Source organism: Ceratotherium simum, chromosome 1 (assembly GCF_057802395.1).
Source record: "Ceratotherium simum simum isolate JZ-2026a chromosome 1, ASM5780239v1, whole genome shotgun sequence".
NCBI lineage: Eukaryota > Metazoa > Chordata > Mammalia > Perissodactyla > Rhinocerotidae > Ceratotherium > Ceratotherium simum.
The window spans coordinates 85356415-85368644 of NC_141900.1; the positions used below are offsets into that span (position 1 = coordinate 85356415).

Sequence of the window (12230 nt, forward strand, 5' to 3'; positions counted from 1 at the left end):
GTAGTGGGATACCTGGATCATAAGGTTATCTATCTAAAGAACCTGAAATCAACAATCCAAAGAGGCTTATGCACCCCTGTGTTCACTGCAGCATTATTCACTATAGCCAAGAAGTGGGAGCAACCTAAGCGTCTCTTAACTGATGATTGTATAAACAATACGTGGTAATATATACAATGGAATACTATTTAGCCATAAAAAGACAAAATCGTCCCATTTGCAACAATATGGATGGAACTGGAGGTTATTATGTTAAGTGAAATAAGCCAGAAAGAGAAAGACAAACAGTGCATGATTTCACTCATATGTGGAAGATAAATCAACACACGGACAGATAGAACTATTTGGTGGTTACCAAGGGCTAGAGGGGTTGGGGGTGGGCACAAGGGGTGGAGGGATGCACTTACATGATGACTGATAAACAATAATGTACAACAAAAATTTCACAATTAAAAAAAAAAAACAACAATATCAAAGTCATGAAGGTATCTTCCAACAGCAAAGGGGCATTAAATCATGTTATATTGGACCCAGAACATACTGCACTGAAGGGGACCATTGACCAGAGGTAGACACAGCCTAAATGGAGACATAAACTGTCGTACTCAGGGTATAGTGAATGTAGAAAATCACTAAAAATTAAAATTCTGTTAAAATATTTACCTGTGTAACTTTAATCAAATCTATGATCTAAGGAGGCAAGGTCATGCAAGTGCCAACACACACTGCACTAGCATGACCCTGACTGAGAGTGAGTGCTTCCTTAAGAGTGAGGCACCCAGGGTGCAGAATTTAAGGGGATGCAGAGTCACTGTGAGGGTCAGCCCCTGACTGTGTTTGCCTCCTTAAAATCTGCACCGTAGGTGCCCTGTCCAGGTGAAGAAAGGCCACTTCAGGTTGGGTGGGTGTGGTCTAGCCTGAAGTCCTGCAGTAGTTTTCCTCACTGGATGGGTACCTCAGCACATGGGTGCAAAATGTAAGAAGGTACTTGCTCAGTGTCCTGCAAGGGCAGGACAGGCACTTTGCCTTGCCTCCCTCAATTTTGTGCCCATGGCACCTCACTTGCCTCAATCTAGTTCTGGCCCTGCTATAGGGTTAACATCAACACAAATTACTTAGTGAACTAAGTCACTAGTCATAGGCATCTCATACAGAGTAACTCTAGATGTGAATATGGTCTTAGAGAACCTCATACACTGAGTCACACCATCATAATTACGTATCAGTCTTGGTGATTAAAAGAGTCAAATTTATTTCATGACAAATAAGAGATTTATGAGAACAACTAACTATGGTCAAGATAGAAGAAAATCCCTTTGGGCCAAGAAATAGCCCAGTTTGACCTGCCACATTTTAAAAAAGGAAATTAACATTAAAAGGTTTAGTATTGAGTATAAAAGAGCTGAGCATTAAAGTCATTCTCTTTTCCTAATTTCACACTGGAATGTATTGCTATTTACACTATCACTATACAGAATAGATTATAGGCTATCTCCCTTATAGACAATATACCTACTACAGGCACCACTTATTTCTTTCAAATATTTTTTAGTTTGTATTTAATGAATACAAAAGCATTTCATTTCATCAGCAGAGTTTTTGTTCTAAAGGCTCCTATTTCAAATTCTGTACACTTCATATTTTCTCTCTCATGGAGAACTTACCTGTGTGACTAGCGGCTGCAGCAGGGCTGCAGATCCTTTCCCCACACAGCGAACAGCAAAGCGGAGGCACCTGCAACAACGCTCTACAATCCGATTATCAGCCCGGTGCTTATTTAGAGTCTCAGATAAAACTGGCCATATCTGAGTCAAAAGTGAAAGAACACAAGAAAGCAAATAATGAACAACTAAGAGCTTAAAAAATGCTCCAAGTTGGTAACATTTGATTTGGCTTTTAAATAATTTGGAAAAAGCTTTCTCTATAGGAACACACATGGCCTGATTCTGGCCAGTGGGTGTGTGTATATGTGCAGAGATTCAATACACTATCCATCACTAAAACACAACCACTTCTTAAAAGAAGCACTGTGACTCTTTAGAACAGGAAGAGGAGCATGTCTAACTTTACTAAAAGACAAAGACATACATTTTCCTAAACTTTGGACTTCCTGATTTAAGATGGAAAGAACTAGTATGAGTTATAGAGGAAGAGATGTTTCAAGACTGTTCCAAGAAGTTGGGAGACCTCGAACAAAAGGACTAGAGTTAAGGAAATGACATTATTTGATACCGTTGAACACTTAAGGATATTTGGTGTTTCCCCCCTGAAGTCTGAAAAGTACTTTTCAAAACATACCTTTTGATCCTCACATTACCCTCAGTGAAAAAAGTATAAGGGAAGTATGTTATCAATGGGGAAACTAAAGTCATGAGGGTTAATTGGCTTTGTCAAAAAAAGTTTGCTAATATTGATTAGCCCTCCTACCACTCTAGAATTCACAAGGTTAATCTCTCTCTACTTCTTCAGCCTTTCAATGCATTTCCCCACAGCCTGTTTTCTTATCAAATCTAAAATCAAAAACAGTTATTTGGATGGGTCTATTCCTCTATTTAAACCATATCATCATGATATTTAAACCATATCAACAAATTGAATCTTCCTATGAACCTAGAAGACAGTACCTTCTTACTTTAGTTACCCACAGCCTTGTAAGGAAAAAGGAAGAAAGCCTTGTTCCACAGGCATCTGTTAGCACTTACTTCCTGTATGACTTTTTGGCACGGATGAGTCTGTCCATTTTCCACAATGGGATTGGTGTGTCTGAGGAAAGACAATGGCCCAAATTAGTGAAGAGCAATTTCACCAAGGACCCAGAGCACTGAACCCTGCTAGCCGACTTACTATCTTTCTCACCAAATAAAGAAAACCAGATAGTAAAGTTATAACAGGTGTCGTCCTACTCCAGTCAAACAAACACGAGCACATAGTTTAAATCATCCTATCATTTTTTGCCACCTTTAAGCCACTTCCACTGGAACACATAAATTCGAATCCAACTCCGGGTGAAGGGGCTGTGAGTGTGGGGCATTACAACTATCTTTTTTATATTTTTCCCTTTATAAACCTGAATATATAGTCCCTTCCAAATTAATAAAAAATATATACAGGTTGCCTGAATCCACTATGAGAAACCAAGTAATGCTCCATTCTCAGCATTAAAAGCCAAAAGCTTTAGGAACGCTAGTCCACCAAAGTTGTTTCTCATGGTTCTAGTCTGAATCCAGTGATACACAATATGGGCCCACCTATAATATGTCAAATCCAACCATTTGTCTAGTTCTAGAATCCACTAATTTGAAGGAAAGCAGAAAAAATAAAACCCTGTATGATTAACTACCAACCTCTTTAAAGGAAAGAAATTCTTTAATTTTAAAAAGCTCAACAGGAATTTAACAAAAATCTAATTTTCTTTAAGTCAAGGCATTTCCATCTATTGCAGATTTTCTTTCACTTATTGTGAAATAAGGGTTATTATTAATAGACTCTCAGAAAGGCATGTAACAGGGCTCTCCTAATTACACAAGGAAAGCATTGCGTCAACAAGAAAAAGATACCTGTTGACAAGAACTAATAAGCTAAAATAAAGCCTCAGTTTTAATTTACTCCACCACAAGCTTTTACGCAACTATTACTCTGATATTACGGTTATACCTATGGGTCTCACAAACTACAAATTATGTAACTCAGTAAGGATCACTCTTTGGACATTGTCACTCAAATGCTTTTTTAATTAGGCTCTTTTTGACTTCAAAGGAGGATTAATTTCACCTGGTCACTGAAGAGGCTTTCATCATTTTTTGCACCCAAACACTATACAGCAATGGTTCTGAAACTGTGATCCTTGGAATAGCAAGCAGCAGCAGCAGCATCACCTGGGAACTCATTAGAAATGTAAATTCTTGGGTCCTACCCAAGATCCAATCAATCAGACACTCTGGGGATGGGACCCAGCAATCGGTTTTGATAAGCCCCACAGGTGACTCTGATGCATGTTAAAGTTTGAGAATCACTGATCTAGAAACCAAAAGAATTAATAACATTTTAAAGGGTCTTTTGATAAAGGTGTACCAAGAACAAATTCTTAGAATTTGCCTTTGCCCCAAAACTTCAGGTAATAAGCTTAATTAGTCTCCTGACAGAGGAGATTACAGGAGGTACTTGGAAGTCTGAGAAAAAACACTTGCTTACTTCAATACATAATGGTCTCATTTGAGCTTTTAACTCAAGGCAAGCATACGAATTTTCCCTTCTTACCTAAATATTACTGCAAGGCGATCTAAGAACACAGTGGGATCTGAGGATATGCCATTGCTGGGCTCCTGAGACAAGAGCTGAAGAGACAGACAGACATTAACGCCCAGTTATTACATATACAAACCTACAGCAAACACTGCAACATACACCCTTATACATCAACCTCTGTCTCAATCTCTACTTATTATAATAGATTCCTGAAAGTCACTCAAATTGTGCAAACTTTTAAATTCGCATTGTCAAATTGCTTTCCTCCATCTTACTGCATCCTGGCCAAGATAGTATCTTACTACATTTTACTATATGATCAGTGTGAAGTAGAAACAGTATCATTTAATTTTTTTCCATTTACTTTTACTATGATTAAGATATTATATACATTATAATATGTTATATAATAACATTACTATATTATATAATCTATTTTACATTTATATTTCACTTTATATTATAAAGCTTTACAATTATTACAGCTTTAATTTTAAGAGGTAAGGCAAGTTGCCTCTTCTTTCCTAAAATTTCTTAGATATGTCCACGAGCATATCATTAGAGAAAAATTTTGGAATCATTTTGTCAAGTTCTCCTAAAAATCCCACTGATATGTTCACTGTTATTGTACTATAAATGGAATATGTGAAGAGCTGACATCTTTACAATATTCAAGGAAAGCTGGTAGGTTATGGTTTTGGTTGCTAACTTGAAAAGTGTTTTTCCCATATCTTCTAAATGGTGTTACTGATAGAGTGAAAATCTATTCATTTTGGAATACTTACTCCATGTATACAGCTACTTTGATATACTCACTAATTTTAATAACTTTTCAGTTCATTCTCTTGGCTTTTCTAAGATCATCTGTAAATAAATAATTTTCTTTTCCTTTCTAACATGTAAACATCCTGTATTTGTTTCACCCCTTACTTAATTGGACTCACCTTTTTCAATGCCATAACCTGAACAGAACATAGTTCACTAAGACATTCAGTAATCTTATCCAAAGGTAATCTGGCTAGAACAAGTGCTGTCCCTGAAAGACAAAGGAAGATACAAATGAAGAAAATTAAAGCTGAAGTGAGATAACTCATTGGTCTATATCATATGGCTAGTAGAAAGGGCTGACTGGTACCATTCTTTTAAAAAGATCGGCACTGTTTTTTAAATTACAATATTTTGTTATTTATGGTTGGTTTTTCTTTATTTGGCTTAGAAGACAATACTGACTTTCACACTGACATTTACAACTGAAGTTAATATTAAATTATTTCTCTTCAGTAGCCTATTGGTTTAAAGATATTTAAATATGTCTCCCATTCCAATTCTTCAGACTTTTAAAATCTCTTTCACAAAGCCAATGCCAAAGCTATTTTTATATAGCACATAGTACAATGGTTTTCAAACCTCCCAGAGATTCTGATTTAGTGGGTCAAGGAGAGCCTTTATTTTTGATAAGTACCATAGGTAATTCTTATCATCAAAGAAGTTTGAGGAATTTGGACATAATTTTTCTCAGAATAACGGGCCGATATCAGAGATTTAACTCTAGTTCTACCATAACAGAATCTATGAGCTGGGTAATGTATTCTCTCTGGGTATCAGTTTCTTTATCTGTAAAACTAGTGCTTTGAACAGAAAGGAAATAGTTAAGTCTGCCTTTCTTTCATTTTTAAATCATTGCAAAAGCCTCCCCACTCCTTTCCCCTCACCCCTAAATAAAATCTTAACTTGGAACTCCAATAAAATAGGTTTTTTGTTTTTTTTTAAGAAGACGTAGTTAGGTTAAAGTGGGGATAGAAGGCCCAGGATCTTACTCAGCCTCCCTCTTGTCACAATCCCCACCAACTGCTGAAGCATCTCCCCCAAATCCTAAGGATTACATATTACACTAGGTCCCTTCTAGGTCAAAAATCCCTTGACTACGATTTCTCTCATCTCCTGAAATTTCATTTGACAGAACAGTCATCAACCCATAAATTTTCAAATTTGAATAAAAAACTGAATGATTTTTCCTGACAATCTGTAAGTCATGGATGAGTTAGAGTTTTATTTAAAACAAGGAGAGAAAAATCTAACTTAAACATGGCTTTTTCTTTTAGTTCATTCCTACAGAAAAGAATGTTACTAAAAAAATTTTCAATATCTAGAAGATATCGCTGATAACCGGGATGCCACATTCTATTACAGGTTAGAAGTCACTTAAATTTCACTAGAAAATGACAAGATGGCAGCAATAACCACTAGCAGTAACTAAGAAGAATATTTGACTCTGATTTAATGCCTATTATCTATGCCTATGAAGGGAAACAACAAAAATCCATGCTACAAAAATAAAATCTGTCTTGGAAAATGGATAGTTAACGCTGGCTGGTAAGAAACCTGGTCACAGAAGTGAGAAAGAACAGAGTCAGGTCATACATAAGGGTCACCCAATCTTGCCAAGGCTAACTATTTACCACTCACAGAGGCTTAAAAGATGCTGCACAGATCATATTACCAAGTCTTCTATTTGATATACCCTAATCTCCTCTAAATTACCAGCTGTGGGGATTTCACTACCTCACAGGACACCCCAACCTGTTTTTAGAAAGTTTGGTTAGAAAGCATTTTCTTTCCAGGAGCCAGTAATTTGTGAACAGTCGATTACTCATAAAATAAATCTGTTCCCTCTTTTATAAGATAATCTTTCAAATATTTAAAAATAGTCATCATATTTAAAGTCTCTTCTAAGTCTTTTTTCTTTGCCATAATATCTCCAGTTCTTCCATTACTCTGAGCTTCCTCACCACTCTGAATGTCTGCTTTAGATAGGCAATCACTCAGTGTAAGCTCATCAGCAACGGTTCAAGACCACTAAGAGACCAAGACCCTTGCTTTGTACGTATAGGATTGATCCAGCCACACTACCTTTACATTTCCACTTACTTCTTTGGTATGGCAATGCTTATTTGATCTCCCTTTTTATTCTTCTCTTAACTCAAAAAAAGAACTGTGTTTAGTTTGAATGTGTTGTCTCCACCCAAAATCTATGCCTGTGCTGTATATACTATAAGCAGTTTGAATTAGTTATGTAGCCTTAAAATATTCTAAGAAAAGAATGCATGTACACATAATCAACACCCTACCCTCTGAGTGGAAAAGCCACCTTCCCCAGCACTAAGTAAACTGAAAGTGAAAAACCAGGATATGATTGATGTAAGATAACCCCCAGAAGTGCCTTAAAGGAGACTGTTCCTGGTTAACATCTTAAGTAAATACCTTTTAGCAAGCCCACAGCAGCTTCTGGAGACAACATGAAGGAATCAAGGGAACGGGCAATCTCCAAGAGTCCATTAAAGTGCTGAGCCATGTGGTCTCGGCAGACAGAGCAAATGTTATGAATGGCTTTGGCTGCAGCAGAAGCCAGAGGCTTTTCACACAGGCCTTTCATCAAATAGCCCAAAACAGGGTCTAAGGAGAAAAGCCATACAAGAGAGATTACATAATTGAAACTCAAGGAAAACTTCTAGTTTGTTAGAACAGAGGTCTACATTCCTTTTTTTTTTTTTAAGCAAAAGAACCATATAAAATGTGTTCAAATCCCAATATATAAAATATATGAAAGTGGGGCTGATCTCACTGTCATCGTGTAAGGGAGCCCTGAGTCCTACCTATTCATCTTGCATTTCTTTCCTCACGACAGTCAACTGTTGCTTGTTGCTAGGGCTTCACAGAACAGTTTGAAAAGCACTAATGGATATGACCGCTCAAGTATTAAGAATAGGGTAATGTGGGGCTGGCCTGGTGGTGTAGTGGTTAAGCTCGCGTGCTCCACTTTGACGGCCCAGGCTCTGCAGGTTTGAATCCCGGGTGCAGACCTACGCACCACTCGTCAACCCATGCTGTGGCGGCATCCCACATACAAAACAGAGGAAGATGGGAAAAGATGTTAGCTCAGGACAAATCTTCCTCAGCAAAAAGAGGAAGACTGGCAATGGACGTTAGCTCAGGGCCAATCTTCCTCACCAAAAAAAAAAGAATAGGGTAATATAAGAAAGAAATGTAAAGCTCAAAGAGTTACCATTATACTCAGAGATGAATCACTTTGTAAAAACAGCCTACATTAATCAGGACAATGATAGTTATCTAAAGTTGACACTTTCAGACTTGCTTCTTTATAGTTACAAAAGGCTGTGTTCGCTTCGGCAGCACATATACTAAAATACAGTTACAAAAGGCCTTAAAAACACACAGGTGGATCTTTTAGCATTTCTAGAAGAATTACATTTTACTTTTTACCAAATGTAAGTGTTTCAAGAAAACTGAGTAGGAAGGTGAATTTCTATAAAGCAAATTCAACTTATCTTTTACCTTGTTTTATAAAACTTAGAATGTTTTTCAACAGAAAAACCCTAAGAAAAATCATACATGGTTAAAGAGCACTTTATGAGTACTTTAGAGTAACCTCATACCAAACCATAAAAGAAAGAATAACATCTTAAAGCCCATTTAAAGGTTATCTCCATTTCTAGTCTAATGACCAATACAATGCACCAACCCAGCACGAGCATCCCTGCCCCCTGCCACAAAAAAAGCCTGTTTAGCCCAGGAATCAGAAGAACTAGAATCTGGAACCTAGGCCAAGCAATTCTAGTATTGTAGATTTCAGTGATTCTCGAACTGAATACTTGTGGTTTTGACTATTCTAGATTAAGTATGAACATGTAGCAATTTGTTTTACTGCTGAGGCACAAATTTGAATGAGATACTGCAAGGTGGTACTTAATGATAAGTCTTAACAAAGAAATAAACAAACCCACTTTGTTTCTTTGCAAAAAAATTGTTCAGAAAAGAAAGCCAAATGTTGAGGCACATAATGGAAGTGAAGATCTAAGAATTAGAAAACAAGTATTTTAAATGGTATCTTGAACTTGAAAAGTGGCTCAGCTGTGATGCCAGTGTGTCTATCATATGCTCTGTATACAAAAATAAGAAAAAAGGAACATACATCACTTTTTAAGCAAGAGTTTCAGTCAATAAAAAAGATGTGTAAATTAAAATCAAGTTGAAAGGTGGTAATAAAGATAAACAAAGGAAACACATCAAACTTGAAATAATACTATTCACGAGTTTGGAGAGTCTTAAAATTCTCAGAATATATCGCTCTTAAATATCAGGGGGGCTTAATATATATTACCCTGGATAAATTATTTAGTCTCTTTGGATTTCAGTTCCCTTCTCTGCAAAATGAGGGGGTTAGAAGAAACTATTTCTAACTTTACTTTCAATTCTAAAGTTATTTTATATGATCTTTAGTTATTTTTTCAAGTCAATAACGCCAGCCAGAGGTTATATAACTTAACACTCTTCATTTTAATTTGTACTTAGTGTCAAATAATAATTCTTAGTTTTTAAATGGAGCATGTATTTAACACTGAAAAACCCTCTCCTTTGCTTTAGCCTATTAGTAGCTTCTAGGTTAGAACTACAGGAGAGTCTGATTAGCTCAGGCATATACCCAAGACTAACAAAGACAGCAATGTTCATGCTGAAGCAGAGTACTGGCAGCAAACTGTTTCCCTATCTAGAGATCTAATCTTTCAAAGGTCCTTTCTCCCAAGTCTGATCAGATTATAAATGTTATATCAACTAAGCAATAACGCATATAACACAATATTTACTCTCAGTGTGTAGAAACATTCTACCTATCAATAAAAGAGAAAGCAGGAAAATGAGCAAAGGTAAGAGAGAGAAAAAAGAAAATCAGAAAAATCAGAAGCAGCAGCAGTGGGAGAGTTCACACATACCAAGGAACTGAGGATTTCGATCAACCACTTCGCTCATCTCTCCAACCAATTCAATACTGGTGTATCGCACAGCTGTATGTACAGTCTCTGGGAGACGGACAACTCCTTCTAGGACTTCCACAAGTGTTGGGTTGTTCTCCCTGAGTACAGAAGGCAAGTACTCACAGTTACTGATTTCAGAGGTTAGGTCCTGGCCAAATAACAGGCTGCAATGCCACAAACCATCGCTAAAGGGCTTCTTTCTAAACAAATAACCATTTGGATAAAAGTGCTTAACTCTTGGGGTGAAAGTTTTTTAAATGCTCAAAAAAGGGGAAAAGACAGAAATGAAAGATATTGTTGTTTCAGAAGCATACTGCTCTTTAATCTTCTGAATGCCAGTGAAGTGTCTAAAGACACATCCTGCTATCAAAATAAGGCTCTTCAAATTGGAGAGGTGGGTATTTACTGTGGATGAATGTCTTCTAAAGAATCCATTTTATTTATTCCTATATCTGCAGCACCTAGAACAGTGCCTGGCACATAGTGGGCACTCAATAAATATTGCCAAATGGTCAAATGAATGAATGAATAATTCTCATAGACTACTTTCGATTGGTTGTTATTCCCTAAAAGATTTCTTATAGCTAGATACTGGAAACTTTAAGGACAGGTAAGAATGTGTGGGCCAGCTTACTGCATTAAGGAACAAGAACACAAGCTGCAGGAATAGGTAAAGCTGCCCTGATTTGGAACAAGAGGGAAAATTAAAGTTAACCAAATACTTTCCACAGCTCCAGGAATTTATTTTTTCCCTTTCCTTCTCTTTTTTTTCACTCCCCAAGAATACTAGCTGAATTTCTTTAAGTAGAGGATGCCCCCAAAGTACTAGAACACAATTCAGAAATGAAAGATGTTTAAAATGTAAATAACATCCTGAATTAGAGCAAGAGCACTCCCTGGTGATAAACTAAGTCTATGAAGCCCTCTATATACACTAAAAAACGGTAATCATGCAGTTGGCTTGAAATGTGGACAAACAAAAAAACAAAATAAAATCTTCTCTCATTTATGCCTTATGTTTCCTAGGGGCACTAAGCTAATAATTGAGACTCTCTACCCATCCTTTCTCACACCAACACATATCAGTTAGAATATCAGTGATTTTAATAATCTTCAGACTGTCACTGAAGGTTCCAAAAGACACCAAAACGGGTTTAAGAGCAAACAGTACGGTATGTAATTCAGAACTAAAACTTCTTAATAAAGAAAAACAAATCTACTCTATTTCTTTGAATATTTACTTGATTAGAAACAATATAAGATTTCACTGAGTAGGCCCTGAAAGGCAGCTAAGAAAGAAGCCCTGTACTTTCATAAAAACATGCCTTAACCATCTCTCCAATCAAGGCCCTGGAGAGAGATCGACTGCAGGTATCTGATCATGATACAAGAAAACCTGAGAGATATTAGCATCAATTTATAAACTCACAGCACAAAGTAAATCCTGTTTTTAGGATTCATGTCAAAATCATATATAGAATTTCTATGCTAAGCAATTATAAACCAAATTCGAATAATTTAAGAATTTCTAATGGCAATAACAAAAATAGTAACTGCCCTTTAGATTTTGCTGCTCTTTTAAGTGGAACAGTGCCTATGCCTTGCCTCTCTGAAACTCAAACGATTCTCTAAGACAGAAAAAAAAGAGAACAATGTAATTAAATATTTGTAAGGACAACTTACCCGAGGTCACAAAAGCAGGTGAGAGCCAAATTAGTGCCTATTCAATTGCTTTTAAGCAAGTGCCAACAATTTAACAGTCTAACAAATTTTTGATTATACCAACTTTCACAAAGGAGCCTCGGTTGGAAAAATAAATCAGCATTCTTTTCCTAGCATCAAGAACAAAATAATTTTAACTCTAGGAAATGTGGTTAAAACATAGATATCAGCAATGCATGCTACTCTGGACTAGACTCTAGAAGTCAGAAGACTAGAGAGCATTATAGAAGTAAGAAGTTCTAAGAGTTTCCAAACATATACCATATGGGAAAAATGGTGTAATTTTCCTTCCTTTGATGTTTAGAGTTCCCAGCAAAAGACTTATTAGACACTCACGGATCAACACTCTTTGCTATAGCAGCCATGATAAAGAGAACCGCTTCTGTCACCTCCCAGGGTGGGTTGCCTTCTTTCAGAGTAGAATATAACTAG

At 36.6% G+C, this 12230-nt stretch overlaps 1 protein-coding gene across 2 annotated transcripts in view; it reads right to left on the reverse strand.

Annotated features, from left to right (window-relative positions):
* The window catches only part of TNPO3 (transportin 3), a 94684-nt gene that overhangs the window by 33049 nt on the left and 49405 nt on the right, over nt 1-12230 (reverse strand). For both annotated transcript variants that reach the window (XM_087430485.1, XM_004418700.3), the window contains 7 exons: nt 12135-12226; nt 10035-10174; nt 7507-7698; nt 5190-5281; nt 4258-4334; nt 2703-2763; nt 1665-1805 (listed from right to left, as the gene is read on the reverse strand). In XM_087430485.1, the coding sequence (XP_087286611.1) occupies nt 1665-1805; nt 2703-2763; nt 4258-4334; nt 5190-5281; nt 7507-7698; nt 10035-10174; nt 12135-12226 (795 nt within the window). The remainder of the gene's footprint in view (nt 1-1664; nt 1806-2702; nt 2764-4257; nt 4335-5189; nt 5282-7506; nt 7699-10034; nt 10175-12134; nt 12227-12230) is intronic.